Source organism: Staurois parvus, unplaced genomic scaffold (assembly GCF_062004578.1).
Source record: "Staurois parvus isolate SC_StPar_1 unplaced genomic scaffold, SC_StPar_1.0 ptg000145l, whole genome shotgun sequence".
Taxonomy (NCBI): Eukaryota; Metazoa; Chordata; class Amphibia; order Anura; family Ranidae; genus Staurois; species Staurois parvus.
The window spans coordinates 191,870-214,096 of record NW_028317941.1 but is presented as its reverse complement, the minus strand read 5'-3'; the positions used below and the strand labels follow the sequence as shown (position 1 = coordinate 214,096).

Sequence of the window (22,227 nt, the reverse complement as noted above, 5' to 3'; positions counted from 1 at the left end):
TCTTCCAATGTTTATTGATTATTTTTTGAACTGCTTTATACTGTTTATTGTAATGTAGCACTACCGATAATTCCTCTTCTTTAGTATTCTTCTTCGGTTTATTGGACAGCATATCCATTCTATTCATCAATCCCACCTTTTTTCTCTCTTCCTCTACTCTCTCTTTATTATATCCTTTTTTAATAAATCTCTCAGTATTAGACTCTGTTCTACATAATCTTCATGTTTAGTGCAATTCCTCTTGAGCCTCATAAATTGGCCTCTGGGTATGTTATTAAGCCATGATTTATGATGGCAACTATTTATTGGGATGTACGCATTCCTATCTGTTGTCTTAAAATAATTTTTTGTATACATTAGGGATCATTCTTTAAAAATTTGGATGTCCAAAAAATTAATTTTTTCCTTATGTATAACCCAACTCAAGAAGTTTCCTGTAGTTGGCCACCAGATTTGCACACATCTCAGGAGGGATTTTGGCCCACTCCTCTTGGCAGATCCTCTCCAAGTCATTAAGGTTTGGTGGCTGACGTTTGGCAACTCAAACTTTCAGCTCCTTCCACAGCTTTTCAATCGGATTAAGGTCTGGAGACTGGCTAGGCCACTCCAGGACCTTAATGTGCTTCTTCTTGAGCCACTCCTTTGTTGCCTTGGCCGTGTGTTTTGGGTCATTGTCATGCTGGAACACTCATCTACAACCCATTTTCAATGCCCTGTCTGAGGAAGAAGGTTCTCACCCAAGATTTGACGGTACATTGCCCCGTCCATCGTCCCTTTCATGCGGTGCAGTTCTCCTGTTCCCTTAGCAGAAAAACACCCCACAAAGCAGAATGTTTCCACCACCATGTTTGACAGTTGGGATGGTGTTCTTGGGGTCATAGGCAGCATTCGTCCTCCTCCAAACACAGCAAGTTGAGCTGATGCCAAAGAGCTTGATTTTGGTCTCATCTGACCACAACGCTTTCAACCAGTCCTCCTCTGCATCCTTCAGATGTTCAGTGGCAAACTTCAGACGGCCCTGGACATGTGCTTTCTTGAGAAGAGGGACCTTGCGGGCACTGCAGGATTTCAATCCTTGTCAGCGTAGTGTGTTACCAATTGTTTTCTTGGTGACTGTGGCCCCAGCTGCCTGGAGATCATTGACAAGATCCTCACGTGTAGTTCTGGGATGATTCCTCACTGTTCTCATGATCATTGACACTCCACGAGGTGAGATCTTGCATGGTTACACCAGACCTAGGGAGACTGACAGTTATTTTGTGTTTCTTCCATTTGCGAATGATTGCACCAAATGTTTTCACCTTCTCACCAAGCTGCTTGGCGATAGTTTTGTATCCCAGTCCAGCCTTGTGTAGGTCTGCAGTCTTGTCCCTGACATCCTTGGACAGCTCTTTGGTCTTTGCCATGGTGGAGAGTTTGGAATCTGATTGTTTGATTGCTCCTGTAGACAGGTGTCTTTTATACAGGTTGAGGTTAGCAGCACTCCCTTTAAGAGACTGCTTCTAATCTCAGCTTGTTACCTGTATGAAAGACAGTTGGTAGCCAGAAATCCTGCTAAATGATAGGGGATTGAATACTTATTTCCCTCATGAACATGCAAATCAGTGCATAATTTGTTAGACATGCATTTCTTTTGAATTTTTAGTTGATATTCTGTCTCTGTGTTACAATACACCTACCATTCGATTTTTAAACTGATCATTTCTATGTGAGTGGGCAAACATTCAAAATCAGCAGGGGATCAAAACTTATTTTCGTGTGTGTGTATTTATAATGTAAAAAGTGTTCTCACATAGTGGTCCCAATGATCCTTGTATTTTGATATATGAAAAGATTATGTATAGACTTTGTGTTACTAACAATTTCCCAATTTTTAATACCTTACTGGAATACTTTAAAGGAGAAGTATAGCCAAAGTTGTTTTGGCTGTACTTTTCCTATGTATCACAAGAGTGCAGTTTGTTCTGCACTCCTGTAATTCATTTTCAGTCGACAGTGGACTAAATAATAAATATTCAAAATAATGCTTCCTCCAAACCAAATATAAATATAAATGTGGAGCTGCTGCAAACCAGCGTTCCTTTATGGTGATATACATGTTTAATTTTACCTGATGTAAGCGCAATTTTATAGCGTTGTTTTTAAAATAAATAATCTTTACTACACTATGAGGAGGTCCTCTATCTATTTCCCTCTGTGAGGGAGATTTTTTCATTTAGAGTCTCTTTCTGCATATTATTCTTGTCAACATGTGGTGTGGTCCATATTTGCGAGTCAGGCAAAATGGAGGGATAAGATCCATTTGTGATATTTCAAGCGTATATGAGCGTATATTTCTGGTGAGTGTGGTGTGTTCTCCTTCTTGGGAAGAGAGAAAAAGCACTTATTTCTTGGGTGTCTTTATTTTTGCACATTGGGAACGTGTAAGTCGAATATGAAGCTTTTTAAAAAATGCACTTTTGTTTATAATTATATAGAAGCATTCACATTGTTATTTATTTTGCACATAATCTATAGAGGCAATATGCACTTAGTTTGTGTTGGTAATTGATTTTTAGCACCACTATTGTAATTCACAAGGGATTTAAGGAACAGTGGATTAAAGCCTACTGTTAGCTGACGTCACTCAGCTGGTCCACACAAATCCCGAATTTTACAATTGGGATCCACCCGAGTTGCCTGGACCAGCAGCTGGCTCAGCCTGTAAGCAATCTGCTGAGAGCCTGAGCCAGCCCCTCCTGCCGCCAGAGGGGTAGAGCAGAGATACAGTGACTGACAGTCTTGGCTCCCTCCTCAGAGCGGATTGGGAGAACTGAGCGATTAGTGGTGTTTGATCACTCAGTTTATCGGGGTAAAACTGGTGGGGGACAGCTGCAGCTGGGACCAGTGCTGGAACCATCTAGGTGAGTATCATTTTTTTATTTTTCTGCATTCCTGCACTTCTCTTTTAACAGCACTGAAAATGAATAGGTAGCAAAGATTTATCTGCAACCTTTCCTTTTTCAGGTTCACCGATCCAACCGACCCATTATTTGTAAAGGTTGCCGCCGTACCTTCACCAGCAGTCTGTCCCCGGGTCTGAGGCGTTTTGGCTTGTGTGATAGCTGTACCTGTGTCACTACAACAAATGAAGATTCCCACCAAGCAAGTCATGCAGAAGCTGCATCTGAAAGCATGGACAAGGATGAAGGAGATGGAGATTGGCCTATTTACATTGAGTCTGGTGATGAGAATGAAGTGGCTGAGGAAGACATTGAGGATAAAGAACAAATACATAGGGAGGTACTGATGTGACAAACTAGGAAATTCATGCAGTTACCTCTCTATGCAGGCCATCTAGGTAACATTGTACTAAATGGCTTATGCCGTCCTATTTCTGCCACTACTGAAACCATCTCAGTGGTCAGCAGGTTCATTGCCTCTTTGGCTATGCACTGTGCTGCTAGTCCAGTAGCAGCAAAACACTTTCTATTTTACACATTTCCTGACATTTATTTTAGTGCTGTGCACTATATTTCGGCATTAACTGTGACTTCACCGGACTTTTTAGCGTTGATATTTGTGACATGGAAAAATCAGTTGTTTATTACCGTGCAAGAATGACTACCAGACTAGCCAGCGTACAAAAGATATATCATCCTTTTTTCTTTTAAGGCCTTTTTTTTTTTTTTTTCTACTGTGGTCCTATAATTTTAGGTAGTGTCAAAATGCCTGATTCTCTTTGCAACTGGGAGGAATAAAAAAAATGGTGTTTTGGACATTTTAGGCATTGGACATGTGTATATGTATATTTGCACAACTAGAAATGTCCAAAAAAAATAGGAAATTACTTTGTGGTTAATCGTTCCTAGAATTAGCATTTAACACCTTTTCAGAAAAAATGAATGTGTTTGCATAAAGGGATTTTTACAAAATTAATGTGCCAATTTCTTTAGACATTTAGAAAATGGATTTTATATACAGAAATGCAATGTGCCCTGTTTGACATAGAACCTAAAGACTTTCCCAAAAGGGCCATGTAGAATGGTGTTCTTTTCAAAGTTTCGTCTGCTATGCAAATGTATCTGTTTGAATGGCAAACGCAGTGTTTGACTAGAAAAGGCTACGTTTGACCTACTTTGCCTGCAGTTCAAATGCTCCTCAATAGAACATGCTGCATGCAAAGAAAAGTAATATAAAGGTCAAACGCAGCTTCTGACCTGTCATGTGTACTGCTCAATTTAAGTCAATGGGATTTTGCTGATCTGCATTTGACATGCATTTCAAACAGGAAAGCAGTGCCCATTGAGCCCTATCAGCATGTGCAATGTGATTTCCTAAGTGCAAGTCAGTGACTTTCTGTCCATTTTGTGGGCTATTTGACACATTATCTGTTCTGTGTCCCTAGAATTACTGAGCAGGCTCATTGGAGAAAAGAAATAGATATATGTATTTTTTGTGTGCTTGTTTTATGTTTCAGTGTCCTTTATTTTGTTTTTATTTCCTCTACTATCCCATCTGTTTGAGGAAATTCTTGTTTAAATGCTACGCAGGACAATTTTGTGCTGAAGGCTTTGTTTTGCAGCTATTATGTACAAAGGAATAGATAGGACATACTTTAGTCTGGTGGGAAGTTTTTAGTTATCACTTTAAGTATTTCTTTCATCCATATCATTCTAGTTAGTTGCACTTTTAATATACAGTGCCTTGAAAAAGTATTCATACCCCTTGAAATTTTCCACATTTTGTCATGTCACAACCAAAAATGTAATGTATTTTATTGGGATTTTATGTGATAGACCAACATAAAGCGGCACATAATTGTGAAGTGGAAGGAAAATGATAAATGGCTTTTCAAAATTTTTTACAAATAAGTATCTGATAAGTGCAGCATGCATTTTTATTCAGTGCCCTTTACTCTGATACCCCTATCTAAAATCTTGTGGAGTCTATTGCCTTCAGAAGTCACTTAATTAGTAAATAGAGTCCACCTGTGTGTAATTTATTCTCAATATAAATACAGCTGTTCTGTGAAGCCCTCAGAGAGATTTCTTAGAGAACATTAGTGAACAAACGGCATCATGAAGGCCAAGGAACACACCAGACAGGTCAGGGATAAAATTGTGGAGCAGTTTAAAGCGGGGTTAGGTTATAAAAAAATATTCCAAGCTTTGAACATCTCACGGAACACTGTTCAATTCATCATCCAAAAATGGAAAGTGCATGGCACAACTGCATACCTTCCAAGAGATGGCTGTCCACCTAAACTGACAGGCCGAGCAAGGAGAGCATTAATCAGAGATGCAGCCAAGAGGCCCATGGTAACTGTGGAGGAGCTGCAGAAATCCACAGCTCAAGTGGGAGAATCTGTCCACAGGACAACTAAAAAAAGGTCCACAGGCCTTTATGGAAGAGTGGCCATTATTGAAAGAAAGCCATAAGAAGTCCCGTTTGCGAGAAGCCGTGTGGGGGGGACCGCAAACGTGGAAGAAGGTGCTCTGGTCAGATGAGACCAAAATTGAACTTTTTGGCCTAAAAGCAAAACGCTATGTGTGGCGGAGAACTAACACTGCAAATCAACCTGAACACACCATCCTCACCATGAAACGTGGTGGTGGCAGCAGCATGTTGTGGGGTTGCTTTTCTTCAGCAGGGACAGGGAAGCTGGTCAGAGTTGATGGGAAGATGGATGGAGCCAAATACAGGGCAATCTTAGAAGAAAATCTGTTAGAGTCTGCAAAAGAATTGAAATTGGGGTGGAGTTTGACCTTCCAGCAGGACAACAACCCTAAACATACAGCCAGAGCTACAATGGAATTATTTAGATCAAAGCATATTTATGTGTTAAAATGGCCCAGTCAAAGTCCAGACCTAAATCCAATTGAGAATCTGTAGTAAGACTTGAAAACTGCTGTTCACAGACACTCTGCATCCAATCTGACAGAGCTTGAGCTATTTTGCAAAGAAGAATGGGCAAAAATGTCTATCTCTAGATGTGCAAAGCTGGTAGAGACATCCCCAAAAAGACTTGCAGCTGTAATTGCAGCGAACGGTGGTTCTACAAAGTATTGACTCCGGGGGGCTGAGTACAAATACATGTCACACTTTTCAGATATTTATTTGTAAAAAAAATTTAAAACCATTTTCATTCCTCTTCACAATTATGTACCGCTTTGTTTTGGTCTGTCACATAAAATCCCAATAAAATACATTTATGTTTTTGGTTGTAACATAACAAAATGTGGAAAATTTTAAGGGGTATGAAAACTTTTTCAAGGCACTGTAAAGGAATGAGTCTTGCCTTATTATAAATGCTTTATACAGTGCTTCTGAGTGAGAGTTCCAGCAGGGAAATATTAGAGACTTAAGCAGCCGTACACACATTTGTAATAAAACAGATAAGCAGATTTTGGAAAGCAACTAACGCATTGTATTAATAATAGTAATCTATATAATTTCTTATTGTTTCTTTAAGCTAATGAGTTTCAGAAGCATCAACTCTTCCCCAAAGAAAGGTCAAAGTCATAATCCCTAGCTCAGTGATAGAGGCACATGCTCTAGGGCCAATATTAACAGAAATAAATTGAACATCATTATAATTAAAGCCCAACTTGCTACCCAGTTAGCCAGTATCCTCTCTCATATGTGTTTTTATGCCTTTTTTTAATCTATGCCTGCTCCATATGTCTTCAAACTGTTTGTGACATGCAGGTTCCTCTTTCTTTTTTACCCTTCTATGGAACTGGAATTGGTCCTCAATCATGTAGTGTGAGTGCTACTTGTTTTATTTTGAAACCTCCTGGGGTGGTTTAGAGTAGCACTGTGCCTTGTAATGGCTGCGATGGCCAATGACAGCGATTACAAATGTAAACAATATCACTGTTTAAATAAGAGAGCCCTCCTCTTTCTCTCACAATGGAGGAAAGAGAATTCTTTGAATTCTCTTTCATTTAAGTAGGCAGCAGCAGAGTCATGGTGGTGGGGGTGGGTAGTGGCATTAATAAATATTATGTAGGATTGTTTTTGTCACTCCTTTAATCCCCCCCCATATCCTCTGTACATCTCCTCTGCATTCTGTCTCTGTAATGCCTGCATATTAACCCCTTCACCTCCTTTCCTGCACAGTAATGCCCTGATCTCTATCCCCCACTGTATGTAGATTAACCCCTTTACCACCTCCTCCCTCTGTGTATGACTTGTATAATACTCACAAGCTAATGCACCATTACCAATCTCCATTTTTAACCACCTCAATACCAGCATGTTTTTCCTTTCTGAAAAATTGGGGTGTCTGCTTTCTAAAAAGGGGTCATTTACTTAGTGTTCTTGCTGTCCTAGTATTTTTATTTGATATGTTGAAGGTAATGGAATTTTCTTTTTTTTTCTTCAAAAATGTTTGGTCTTTTTTCCTTCATATAGTAAAAAAGCAGTGGTTATTAAAGTGGTTGTAAAGGTTAAAGGTTTTTTTTTTTTATCTTAATGCATCATCTGCCTTAAGGTAAAAAACCTTTTAATAGTAGCTCCCCCATGCCCCCCTTAAAGTCGAAGTAAATCCACTTTTGTATCTTTTACCAACAGATAAACTTATAATAAATCTTACCTGTAGATAAAATGAAAATCTCATAAACGTGCACTGTTTAGGAGATATTCACTCTTTTTTTTTTTTTTTACCACTGGCGCATGTGCTCTGAAGGAACGGCATACCCGTGGCATTCCTTCAGAGCACTGTGCCGTGTCCCGAGAATCCTGCGGGGGTTACGTCATCACGGCTGGAGCTCCAAAACCCAAGAGGAAAACCGATAAAGATAGAAGCATGGTCAGCGGTGACAGTGCGTCGCTGGAGGGGTTCGTTTTAAGGTAAATCTTCATATTGTGCTAGAATAAGATGCATACTAGCACATTATTCCATTACATTGCAAGGGATTATCTTCTATCTGCCGATTACTACTGATTAAATACACACCTAAGCCTGGTCTCGATCCAGCGTTGTGTATGTCTGCAGCATCTCTTCTCCCCTCTCCCTGCTCGTCCAGACTTGGCTGAGAGCAGCAAGAGCCATTGGCTCCTGCTACTGTCAGTCAAAACCTGTGAGAAGAGAGCGGGGGGGGTGGGTCCAAGCCACACTGTGTCAGAATAGATGCAAACAGCCTGGCTCTGCATCGAGCACACACGTGTGCCCCCATAAGAAGCGGCTTCCTAAGGGGGCACTCGGTGGTGGGGAGGAAGCCAGGAGCGCTAGCGGGGCACTCCAGAAGAGGAGGATCGAGGCTTACTCTGCAGAGCAGGTAAGTATAACGTGTTTATTATTTTAATGAGAAAACAAAAAATGAGATAAAATTATTTTTGTGTAGAGTGTCGCTTGCCAGAGTAATTGTCATCTAAACTATCAAAACAAAAATGGTCTGATAATGAGGGGGTAGTCACTCAAAACCACTCAAATACAGGAAAAACAAACATACATCAAGGACACGGATTTTTTTTTAATGTAAATTGTACCAACTCATTTAACAGTATCTATGCATAGAGGCTGTGGGAAGCTCAGTAATGCTTCTTTTCTCATATCACAGCTCTTTATTGGTCCCTATAAGTATCAGTTGTGAAAATATCTTTACTTGCTCTTTTTGTTTGTTTTTTTTTTCTCTCTCCTGTATTCATCCTATCTTTCCCCATTGGCTGAATTTATCCAATGGAAAACAAATAATTTAAACAAAATGCTAAAGGAGGCTTGATGTCATTGTATGCAGAAAGACTGTGTGAGGGACCAGGATCTCTAGCGTCTTTGTTATCTCCACCCATGCTCATCTCCAGAACTTCTCAAGAGCCTCTGCCATACCCAGGGGCGGACTGACAATTCATGGGGCCCCCAGGCAATAGGGGATAATGGGGCCCCTGTGTCCTTATCCAAACAAAAAAACCTTTGAAAAAGGTACCAGGGGCATCTCATGGTGCCCCCTACTGACCCCGGGCCCTCGGGCAGTGCCCAAGTTTTCCAAATGGTTAGTCCGCCCCTGGCCATACCCTTGAATTTCCTACCCCAAGCTATTCAGCTAGCTCCTACTCTTTCTGCTTTTAGGTGATCCCTGAAAACTCATCTCTTTAGAAGAAGCTTAACCATCTTTCACCTAAAAACTGTACTTTTTCCTTCCACATCAAGGCATTAGTTGATTGGAAGTTATTACCTTTTGTATCACTTGACCCTCCCTTTTAGATTGTTAGCTTTCATGAGGCCCTCCTAATCTTCATGTATTGAATTGTTTTGCAACTTGACTGTCTTTCTTCATTTTGTAAACTGCTTAGAAAATTGTAGGTGCTTTAGAACTCCCGTATTATAATAATAGAACTGTGACATGAGACAGGGAGCAATAAACTGCTTGCAACAAACTCTAACCACTGGCATTGTTGAATGGGGTAGCAGGAGGGATGGCATGGGTCTTTTTAGATGTAGGAAGTTGGCACTACATATGAGTGAATGGACAGCTATATAGGTCTTTTTCTGCAAAAATTTTGATTTAACACACATTGTGAAATGTCTAGCATGTGCAAATTCCCTTGATTAATTTTTTTTTTTTAACTTTTTTTTTTTTAAGCTGGTTTGTTTAAGAGAATACCAACATACATAGATTTTAGATTATGTGGAACGCGGGACTGATTATAATTTGACTTTGTCAGAGCTATAGTTATTTTTATAACACTAGTCTTGGTATTGCTCTGTCGAGCATTTCAGGTTGACTTAACCCATACATTATTGTATTACTATTCTACAGCTGATTAATCATTTTAAGCAGGTTTGTTTTTGCTGTGACATCACAATGAAATCTCTTATTTTTGTTTCTTGTTACAGTTTTCAAACTCTGCAGCTTTGTACTTAAGCTCCACTGTGTATGTATGTTATGTATTTGATATCATTGTGCAGAGTACAGGTGGGCAACTATTACATGTAAATAAGGTGTTTTAGTACTGGAGTGTTTTTATTAGGACTCCAATGCATGTTAAGCTAGTAAATGTAATCGGAGAACAGATTTCACCTTCATTGAGGGACTGGACCAAATTTGGTGTCTTCTTAAAGCGGGAATCCCACCTCAAATCATGTATACAATTAAGGTGGATTGCTGGTTTAAATATGATACTGAGAGCAATGTGTTTTTCTTTCCAGGAATAAAACCCCCGGTTTTTGCTAAATCTTCAAAACAGAAAATTACTCACTGTGTTTCTTTAAAAAATGTAATTATCTAGGGTTATATTACTGTATGCAAATATAGTCCATGTTTGATATTTATTATTCTACACACACAGGTAAATAAAACCTTTCTCATTTTGCCTTTATTCTTCCATGCTACAATAAAATTATCTGGAAATTGTTCTAAGTAACAGAATGCCATTTTATGTCCAAAGACATTATGGTTATACTTTCAAGCCTTTTGAATAAAGCCTTTTAAGCCATTTCTTTGGAATAGAGCTGTGTTGATGTCTAAAGAGCTTTATTTTGTGAATGCACAATGAGCTTTTTTTTTTAAGTACATCTGCCATAAACCCAGGTAATACAGTTCAGTATATGTATAAAAATTGCGTAGGTAGATGTTTTCCTCAGTAAAAAATAACTTTTCGTAATCCAGTAGACCTTGATATTTAGCCAGCTGAAGTTGCTGAAGTTATTTGTAAATCTTGACTTCTGTAAAAGTGAGGCCAGGCTCTACCCCTTTTGCCTTCCTGCAGGCCATTGAGTTTGCCAATTACATTTAAGAACAACTAAAAGCCCCTGTATTACATTCTAAATCTGTCCCAAATCCATTTTCTGTGTGATGCACAAGCCTCATAAAGGGAAAAAAAAGACTTCCCCCACTTAAGCTACATTTTTCTTTATTAGTGACTCACACACTCCCCCTCTTAGACACTGCAGGCCACGGTGGGAAGATTTTATCATCCGAGGTAGTACTATTAACCACTTCCAGACCGGACACTTTTACCTCCTTCCTGACCAGGGCAATTTTCAGCTTTCAGCGCTATCACACTTTGAATGACAATTGCGCAGTCATGCAACACTGTACCCAAATGAATTTTTTACCATTTTTTTGAGACAGATAAAGCTTTATTTTGGTGGTATTTATTCACCGCTGGGATTTTTATTTTTTTTGCTATGTATTATAAAATTTTGCAAATAAATAATATTTCATCATAAATCTTGGCCAAAATTTATTCCGTTATCTTTTAAGTAAAAAAAAAAAAAATTCAAATTAGTTTATAACCAAAAATTATAATTTTTAAACTTTTTTTATTATTTTATTTTTTATTTTTATTATTTTTTATTTTTTTTTCACATACTGTCACCCTGCAGTACAGTGTCACCATGGTGACACTGTACTACTTGTGGGGGGTGATGAAGATTTTTTTTTTTTTTTTTTACACTGATTGCTTTTACACCCATATAGGATGTAAAAGCAATCATTTCTCTTTCTCTCTGTCTGCATTCTTGCACTCATTGAGAAGTACTGAGTGAGCTGTGATTGGTCACAGCTTGTCACATGGTACAAGGCTGTTGTGAATAGCCTTGTACCATGTGACCTCTGTGATCATTCACAGATTTCACACGTAGTAAGCAATGATGTCACAAGTGACATCTTGCTTACTACTTTGCATGTGATCACTGATTGGCCAATCAGTGATCACATGATCGGGACCTCGTACAGAGGTCACGTCCGACGATTGGTGTTTTACTGTGTCCGGAGGACACAGCGGGCACCGGATCGCGGTGCTGTGCGCTCCCAGGGCCACCCGACCCTGCAGTGCCACTGCCCGGCCGTTTATATGCAACAGCCGGTCGGGAAGTGGTTAATACAGATAGCAGTGGGCAGGACTGGATGTGCCCAGGTGCTGATTTACAAGCTACCGATTTGTGACTCAGCAGTGAAAATGCTCACAGCCATGCCTCTGCAATATTTTTTCATCCCACTGTAGTGGAAATGGGCAGCATTAATCTGACTTTTAAGGAGCAGTGCAGCATTGTTGCCACACCATCACACGAAGCTGCTTTAGGTGGACTTCACTGGCAGCATTGACATGTAATTTGTGAGACTTTGTAGGGATACTGAGAAAAAACTGTGTACAGGTGAAACTGCCCTCTCCAGTTGTATGGTAGGCTTTAGGTGGGTAGTTGGAGGGCAGTAAAACCCCTCTGGTGATAATGCTCACAAGCTGCACTTTTGTGGAGATGCAGCTTTTTCTTAGGCTGCTCTCCTAATTAGGACTACAAACACTTAGGCCCCATGCACACTGGGTGCTTAGCCTCAATGTATGGGGCTTTGGCTTTTAGCCGAGCGTGGAGGTCATAGGTGCGCTGTCCAGCCCTGCTGTGCCCTCTGCCTGCTGCTAAATGCCACAGCCCCATGCACAAAGTCTAAATGCCTAGTGTGTATGGGGCCTGACACCTCTACTTATTTAAATTACATAGAGGGGAGTTTTTTTGTAGTTCATATAAGATAGCTGTGAAAGCTAATAACATTGCTTGAGATTTCAGTTCCATCCACAGAAAGTTATGAGGACACAAGATTTCTGACTGGATCAACAGGTATTTTTTTGTACTTGCAGAAAATGCATTTAGCCTGAAAAATAATGAAGCCCCCACATCAAAGGACCTGTAAGCTACAACATATTACATTTTTGTCCTTGGGTTTGCTTATACTTTAAAGGATCAGTAATTTGTAGCTAATCATGATTAGTTGCATTCAACCTATTCAGTATTAAAGGACAAGTCGAGCTGAATGTGACTATTGCTAACTACACTTCGAGAACCTTCATAAGTGATCAGTAAGGAGGCTTAGCAGGGACAAATTTGATTTTTACATTAAAAGTTTTTAGATTTTCATATAACTTCATCTACCTATATCTCAGGATCTATTAATTCTTTTCACTGAATATAACCGTGTATGCATTTTTAAAATAATATGCTTCGTATAAATCTTCAACGTAACAGAATCAAGAGGAGCATTAAATTTGTTAGAGATGGTTAAAACCATCAGAACTTTTTGAAGCCTTTTAGGAGTTTTTTCCTCATTTCTAGTAATCTGTAAATGGTTGGACTTTTGCTCCACTGAGCAAATTAAGGGCTTTATCCTGCTGTTGTGATTTGGTATGAGATTTCCATGTTATTACATAGAGACATCAGAAGCAGGGGTGTGCATTTCATTTTGAACAAAAAAAGTGTTTAAATTAAACCAGAAATCAGTTTATAATGAAATGGAAGTATCCTCCTGCGTTTTATATAGAAGAATATCCCTATACTATCCCTATATGGTAGCTGCTGTCACTCGACTAAACCAATAAGTGATCAATATTTAACAAAAATTAGTGAAGCGCTATTATTATCAAAATTAAACTACAATGCCTATTATGCCTATCAATTAGTGCTCCTTGAAAAAAAGCACATATATATATAATATACTTCACGGCTAATTAAACAATCTTATAGTGAAATAAAAATACCCATCAATCTTCATCGTGAATTTACGTGAATTTTAAACAAAAGAGGAATGAAAATGATAAAAAATACCATGTATATATATCAAATTCAATCACAAAATTCCATCCTATAACTGTGCATGACATAAATGTAAAACCACCATCTGTGCATAATCAAAAATAAGAATAAAGAAAAGTCCATGCAAGTGAAAACTTCGTGAAAAAGTGATCTTCACTTCTAGTGCACAAATCCTCAAATGGCAGCAGTGCCTGCTCACTTCCCCGCACTGACCCACACAGGGCCAAAAAGCTATTACTCTCCTCTGTATCAGGTCCTTGTATATGGATAGCCCATCCAGATGTCACAAGGGAATTGGAGACTTCTCTGTTCCACTCCACCTCCACTCAGTAATATACAAGACACAAGAGAGATCCTTCCATAGTGTAATAGATTTAATAAAGCCAGCAAGGAAGGCAAAAATCACACAAAATACATGGTATTTTTTATCATTTTCATTCCTCTTTTGTTAAAATTCACATTGATGGGTATTTTTATTTCACTATAAGATTGTTTAATTATCCCTGAAGTATATTATATATATATATATATATATATATATATATATATATATATGTGCTTTTTTTCACGGAGCACTAATTGATAGGCATAATAGGCACTGTAGTTTAATTTTGATAATAATAGCGCTTCACTAATTTTTGTTAAATATTGATAGTTTATAATGAAGCTGCCATTGCCAACTTGGGTCTCCCACCGGCCCCATATCTCTAATGCCTTTAAAGAAGGGGGGTGTCCAACCTTTTGACCTGCATTTTGACCAGGCCATATTGGAAGCAGAGGAATTGTCTTGGGCCACACATAAATAGTAGAGCAACAACTCCTTCCCCAGATGATGCCTTTAGGCTAGGTTCACACTGTAGCAGGTGGATGCGGGTGTGGAAGTTGCAGCTGTTCCCACAACCACCCGCAGCAAAAGCACAATGCTCTCTAGAGACACGCAGGGCTGCCATTCATTCTTAATGGCACCCCCATGCACCTAAACCCGCAGTGCATTTGCAGATGTGAGAACTGCAGAAGCACCATGCGATTTCCATGCGGCTGCATTTTGAAAACGGTGCAGGAATCCTAAAGTAAGCTTGTATGGAGCCCAGACACCAACCTGGAGATCTGGGTGGGTAGCTGACAGGGAAATACTGAGGGGGTTCTGATCAATAGTGAATAGCGGCTTTAAACATACAAATTATCCACTTACACATAAAAAGTTGGGGAGGAGGTCCCAGATAGAAGACAGCGATCCTACTCCTGGCTAGAGCGATGGGAAGGACAGCTCCAAACGGGAACCGCTGTAGGATGCACAGCTGAAGGGGAGCCACACTGCAGCCAACAGTATATGCCAGTAGCCGGGAGCCTTCCCTGCCCAGAAAACACAATTATTGCTAGTGGCTATAGCCACTGACGATAATCGTACGCTAGAAATCCGACATGCTTTTTGTACCCAAGTCAATCAATGGATCGACTTGGGTACAATCAGCCTGCCCATAGATGGATCGAATCTCAGCTGGTCCCTGCTGAACGAGCCAAGATTCAAATCACCTATGGCTGGCTTTAGTGTGGCCACATAGGGACAGAAAGCGTGTTATCTGCAAGATCATTAGGTGAAAACAAAGCTACTAGTGCTAAGGACAGGTAATTTTTTTTTTTTTTATGAGCTTAGAAACCCTTTGAAGAAGTAACTTAATACACAGGTCAAAGACCTGCAGATGTGCCTTTGTTGGGACAAGGCAAAATACATCCAACAATCACTAAAATCTTCACCATTGAAAGAGTTTACTAGTTCACACTAGTGTGACTTTGATGCAACGTGAGTTGCAAAGGACAAGGGAAACCACATTATATGGTGGTCATTCAAATCAATGCATTTTAGCATAGTGCGATTTTTGTAAAAGGTTCCTGTGCCACTTTGGTGCGATTTACAGTGCAATTTGGCCACATAGAATATGCAAAAATGCAGCCAAGTCACATCGAAGTCACACTACATAATCGCACTGAAAATCGAGGCAAAATTGCATCACCATAGTTTGAATCTAGCCTAAAGCAGACCCCGCATAAAAATTGCAAGGTTCGCTTATGTTGCTGTCCCCCTACTCCCAAAGAAAAACCGCCACCTTTAGCAAACTAAATGTCCAGCTAGGGTTTGCATATACTGTAATCATTCAGCCCATGATATTAAATTGGACTAAGAGTTTATATAAAAGGCAGCAGACAGCACTGTATTCCATAGGGATTCTAATTTTAGAAACAAAATTGTATCAGCACTGGAGAAAAGCAGTAGATGTTTCTAAATACAGAAATGTACTAAGCTACATGTAGGTCAGGGTTTTATGGATATTATTACAAAATTAAAATTACTGCTAAACTGAAATTTCTTTTTGGCATTCTAATTTGCTGACAACACATTTTATGTTGTATTTTTAGTTTGTAAACAAATTTGCATGTTTTCTGCTTATGTTTTATTCATTACAAACATCATGCTTTTCAGTTTATTCTGCATTTACAAAAACATACATAGTGGTAAGTGGTAAGCTAGAGTGCATCTCTACAGAAAGTGGATGTAAAATGTAGGTCCTAAAATGTGCATGCTGAATTAGAGGCATAGCAAAATGTGAGTGTGTGGTTTATGGGGCATGGTGAAAGCAAAATCAGCAATTTTAAAAATACAGAGGATACCATTCCTAAACTTCCCTTCTGAAACTGCTTGCCGTCTGGCTGTGAATCTGATTGTGCGACTTCAATATTTGCTCAGTCACTGACCCAGAGAAAGCATAAAAATAAAGTGCTGTCTTCACTGGTTTCATGAGTGTTCCAGCTCAGTGTCTAACTACTAAAGTCCCAGGTTAGTGAATTTATAGTTGTTGCACTGTTTTTACCATCTTCTTGTGGTACATGAAAACAGTTGGGATATAACACCCATGAGCATTATAAGAAATGCATGGTTATGTTTTCTGGACCATATGCAGCACACAGAACCCAAACAGGTTTCTTTAAAACAGCAGTGATGTTATATCTGCCACAATGGTAAGAGAGATTGTCAGCTTATTTACCAAAAAAAATGATTTTATCTTTCATGCACATAGCCATACAAGGGGCCATACAGCGAGAAGAGACTTTTAATCGCTTTCCCTGCTGCTGCTGTGTACAGCCAGCCATTGAGATGAATTAAAAGGTGCGGCTCTACACTGTTATGTGCTAGAGCAGCATCTCTCAACTGGGGTGCCGCGAAGAGTCCCCAGGGGTGCTGCATGAAAATTGCCAAAAATTCCCCAATCCATGCAAAATAGATTGTTCTCGCCACCAGTACTGTATTTTCTTTACAGCGGTGCTGGTCCACTGTAAAGAAGCCAAAAGCACATGCAGATGTCACCGGCACTCAGGAAGCCCCACGGACAACCTGCCTATATTCTGCGAACCGATGACTTCATCGGTTACTTAGAGCTGTCCCATGTGGCTTTCTGGGAGTGCGCATGGCTAGTGGTCTGCTCTATCTGCGGTGGTGGATGGCGCTCTTCTGTCGACAGGGGGCATGTAAGAGGGCAGAAAAAGACACGGGGAAGGCTTTTCATCGGTGCACTGCTCTGGGAGGTACAAATTGTGATCGTAGCAGATTTGGTGATTGCTTTTTTATATTTATTTAGCTATGTGGTTTTCATTACTTTCTAAATGTTGTGCTGCACTACTTTTTATTTTGTATGCTTCTTACGTATTGCCCTGCTGCAGTTTGGCCACTAGAGACTTTCAGAAAATGTACCAAAAAAGCAGGATGTAATATAAGTCTATGGGAAACCACAGGCAAAAAATACAGGGACCCTGTGCTACAACTGTACTGCGGCCAAACTGCAGTGAGTTAATGTTAAAAATGCACTAATTGTCAACAAGTGTTATGTAAGATTCTGACATAACACTTGTTGACAATTGGTGCACTCTGTGTTACAGAATACTGAACTGCAAACCATACATTCAGAGTTTAGCAGTTATTACAAACCGTTCACAGATCAGTAGTAAGTAGTAGTTGTACATAAATACAGTTCTATATAAAAAGTTTTTTTTTTTTCTTTAATATAACTGTATTTATGTACAACTACTACTACTTATTTCTGATCTGTGAACTGTGTTTGTAACTGCTAAACTCTGAATGCATGGTTCGCAGTTCAGTCATTTGTAATGCAGAGTTGAGTAGTTTGTAAGGCAAACTGCTGTGCCTTACAAACTACTGAACTCTGTGGTACAAACTGCTGAATTCTGCGGTACAAATTAGTGATCTCTCTACTCTGCTTTACAGACTACTGAACTCTGATCTCTGCAGTGCAAACTGTTGATCTCTGTGGTGCAAAGTACCGAACTCTGATCTTTGCGGTGCAAACTACTGAACTCTGCGGTGCAAACTACTGAACTCTGCGATGCAAACTAATGAACTCAGATCTCTGCGATGCAAACTAATGAACTCAGATCTCTGCGATGCAAACTAATGAACTCAGATCTCTGCGATGCAATCTACTGAACTCAGATCTCTGCGATGCAATCTACTGAACTCAGATCTCTGCGATGCAATCTACTGAACTCAGATCTCTGCGATGCAATCTACTGAACTCAGATCTCTGCGATGCAATCTACTGAACTCAGATCTCTGCGATGCAATCTACTGAACTCAGATCTCTGCGATGCAATCTACTGAACTCAGATCTCTGCGATGCAATCTACTGAACTCAGATCTCTGCGATGCAATCTACTGAACGTTTGATTTCTGCGATGCAAACTACTGAACTCTGCAATGCAAACTGTTGAACTGTGATCTCTGTGGTGCAAACTACTGAACTCTGCAGTGCAAACTGCTTAACTCTGATCTCTGCGGTGCAAAATACTGACCTCTGATTTCTGCAGTACAAACTTTTAAACTCTTAATTACAAAGTACTGGATGGTCTAGCATAGAGCATTTTTTGCAAAGAAAGGCTCCAATACCCAGCTCAATCTGATCCATCAACTTCATCACCCACAAGTACCTAAGCAGAGAGGGTAGTGAAGGCCAGTATTAAGCCAAAGAAAAGACAGTACCATGACGGATGAAAAGTGTCAGAGAAAGCATTGGAGGCTAGCTATCTAGTGGCTGAGATCGTAGCTAAGGCAAAGAAGCCACACACAGTTGCAGAAACAGTCATTTTGCCAGCATGCACAGCAATTGTCAACAAAATGCTAGGCCCACAAGCAGCAAAAGAAATTGCAAAAGTTCCACTGTCTGACTGCACAATTGCAAGTCGAATCAATGACATATCTGCAGATATTGAAGACCTAATTTTTGAAAAAATATCTACTGGGAAATTTTCCTTACAAGTTAATGAATCCACTGATATAAGTGAGCATGCTCAGCTCTTGGCAAATGTTTGATTCATAGATGGAGATCATATCAAAGTCTTCTTTTTTTTTTAATGCAAACCCTACTTGAGAAAACAAGTGGAGAGGAGATTTATCGTGTGACAACTGAGTATCTTGAACAGGGCAGTTTAAGCTGCAAAACCTGTATCAGTGTCTGCACTGATGGAGCTGCTGCAATGATGGGTAGTGCCAAGGGTTTCGTCAGCAGAGCCAGAGTGAGAAACACTCACTGCTTTCTTCACAGGGAGGCACTAGTTGCAAAGACCCTGCTAAAAGAACTGTCAGATGTACTGGACAGAGTGGTGGACATTGTGAATTATATCAAGGTGCAACCCTTAAAGACACATATGTTTTCAATTCTGTGTAAGGAAATGGGAGCAGAACAACAAAGCTTGTTGTTACACATCGCAGTCCGCTGGCTTTCATGAGGAAAAGTCTTGGACAGAATATATGAGTTAAGAGAAGAAATCAGAATGTTTCTAATAGGACAGAATTCTGCAGATGCAGAATTGATGGAAGACACAATAGTGTGCGGAATTTGCATACCTGGCCATTTGTAGGCATATCAATGAGCTGAGTGCTAAAATGCAACGTAAAGAAGAAAATCTTCTCACCTCATCTGACAAATTCCGTGACATCAGATCTAAGCTCACACTCTGGTGCTCCTTTGTAGAACAAGGTAGTCTTGAGATGTTTCCACTGTGCAATGCACATTCAAATGGCAGCACATTTCTGGTCTTATCTCTCAGTGCCTAAAAATGCTCAACGAAAGATTTAGTCACTATTTTCAATTGGAAGCTTTTTCAGATTTGGACTGGGTCTGTAACCCTTGGAGTTCATGTGCACTGGAAAGCTCAAAAAACTTGCCAGTAGTGGCACAAGAGCAACTGGCAGAGATCAGGGAGGATCACATAATAAAAATAAAATGTCAAGATATGGCTTTGGATAGATTTTGGATATCATTGGAGAGTGAGTACTTTGGAGCACCATCATCGTAATTCTGCTACCCTTCTCTGCGACGTATTTGTGTGAACTAAGCTTTAGCTTTTCGAGTCTAACCTACATCAAGAACAAGAAAAGAGAGCGACCGTGGACCAGGAGCTCCGTGTCTGTCTCTTATCCATTCCTGCCAAAATACAGTGGTTGTGTGGGCCGTACCAGGCTCAAGTATCCCATTGATGGTAAGTAACATTTCATGTTTTAAAAATGTTTCATTGGTGTTCCCTGGGATTCTGCCAAATTTCAAAGGGTGCTTTGGTTGAAAAAAGGTTGAGAAACACTGTACTAGAGTGATTTTTTGTTATCTACCTCAAAAGCTGCAAAAGATTGTCAGCTTTCTTGCCAAGTAACACACTATATACCCTATCTGCCCACCTAGAAAAAGCCAAACTGTTTTCTCCTCTAAACAGATAAGCCTGCACTTGCATTCTGGGTTTTTATATGGGGGTGAAATGCATGGGCATGCTGATTGGCTGCTGTAGCAGTTGGGCAAGATGTTTGCTGAGTCAGAGGGGATGCTAGGTAGAGATTATGCATGGGCTCTCCAATTTCAAAACAAACGCAAACATGGCTGGAAGTGGCGCAGATAGCTCTAACCTGTAGGTTACCCATATTCCTGACATAGCAGCTTACTTACAGTAATCCCTTTTTTCATCATATCATACTCCTCTTCTGCAGAAGTTGAATGAACAGAAAAAAGACTTGGTTTGTGACTGTCAGATCACAGTAGAATAGCAGACCTTCAAAGCTGAGTACAAGCAGTGGATACTTCAAAAAGCTACTGTCACAAAATTGCAAAGATGTCATCAAACTCATAACTTTAGATGTATTTTCCGCTGACACCTTCACTGCCATCCTGGATTATGTGTACTCTGGCAAATTGCCTCTGTCTGGGCAGAATGTCATTGAGGTCATGTCAGAAGCTAGTTACCTGCAGATGACTGATGCGATCATTATGTGTAAGATGTTTATTAACTGATCTCTAGACATCGGTGGAAAGGACAGGGATGGTTATTAGACATACTGTATGCACACTGGACAATTTCAGGTGCATTTGTTGATGGACCCTATTTGTTTTCGGTATTTGTTTCATATCTTCGGTATTTAGTTAGTTTCATTCAGAACAGCCTGATTGTTAAGGAGCGGGCAGTAGCCACATCGTTAACAACCATGACTCCTCTGCTGTCAGCGGGATCGCCCACTGTCAACAGAATGTAAACAAAAGAAGTGTTGGTTAACTGCTTTAGCTCCGCCCCACAGCATTAGAACTGCTACAGGGCGGCAGCTGTGCGCAAAATCACGTGTATTTATACCTGATTTTGCATTTCCGGCTAAGGGGCGTGCGTGCCCTACCAGCACCGCCATTCGCACCCGTGACTGTCAATCACCGGGTCCCGGCCAGTGATTACTTGCCGGCGCCCGGTGATTGCCAAGGATCTCTGGCGGGGGAAGAACTGTTTTGTAAACAAAACAGTTCTCCTGTCAGCTCCTGCACACTGCTTTGCATGGCTGTGCCATGCAAAGCAGTGTGCTTACAGTAAAGCACACCACAGCCCCCTATGCAAAACAGCACACTGTTAACCCTTTGACCACCGCACATGGTAACCCCTTCATGCCCAGTGCCATTAGTAGAGTGTCAGTGCTTTTTATTAGCACTGATCACTGTATTGGTGTTACTGAGAATGTCGGTGACACCAAGTCAGTTCCTCCCAGTGTCAGAATGCCCCGCTATAATTCGCTGATCCCTGCCATTACTAGTAAAAATTTTAAAAAAAGCCCAGTATATATACCACCATTTGTAAACGCTATAACGTTCACATAAACCAATTAATTTACAGGTATTGGGATTTTTTTTAGCAAAGACATGTAGCAGGATACATTTTGGTCTAAATTTATGAGAAAAAGTTTTTTAAAATTTTTTTTTTATTGGACATGTTTTAAAAGCACAATAAGGGCTGTGACGTCAAGACGCATACAGGAACCGGAAGTCGACCGGCGGCCATTTTGCTAAAGGGAAAAAGAGGATAAAGACTGTATGTTGGTCCCTGGATGTTCCCTGGATGGTAGCTTGGCGGTTTTCACGGTATTTAAAAGCGGTTTTGAATCATTTTAAATGTGAGCAGTTTGAATAAAGTTTTTCTGTACATTACTTTGGCGGTATCACTCTATTTGTCCCTCATATGCTTTCTGTCTATATGGTGCCAATGATATGGAGATATGAAAAATCCTGCTGGAATAGTGCCCTGAATACAGTGGAATCTAGGGGAGCACTTTAGGAGGATCCCATCCATAGGATAAATATTGAAAGCAGGTTTATTGAGGAGTGTTGGTAAGGGTATATATTCCTTACTAT

The 22,227-nt window shown here is 40.0% G+C and overlaps 1 protein-coding gene across 2 annotated transcripts in view; it reads left to right on the top strand.

Moving 5' to 3' along the window:
- The window catches only part of ZBTB8B (zinc finger and BTB domain containing 8B), a 43,399-nt gene extending 21,376 nt beyond the window's left edge, over window positions 1-22,023 (top strand). The window contains exons 6-8 of one of the 2 annotated variants that reach the window (XR_016312260.1): window positions 3,007-3,282; window positions 17,787-20,056; window positions 21,819-22,023. Coding sequence is in view for 1 of the 2 variants with exons in the window: in XM_089673816.1 (XP_089529942.1) it covers window positions 3,007-3,294 (288 nt within the window). In the remaining variant the exon portion in view is untranslated. Of the gene's footprint in view, window positions 1-3,006; window positions 3,915-17,786; window positions 20,057-21,818 lie in introns of those variants that run through there. The other variant, XM_089673816.1, reaches the window with a different exon arrangement.
- Window positions 22,024-22,227: the final 204 nt, after the last annotated feature.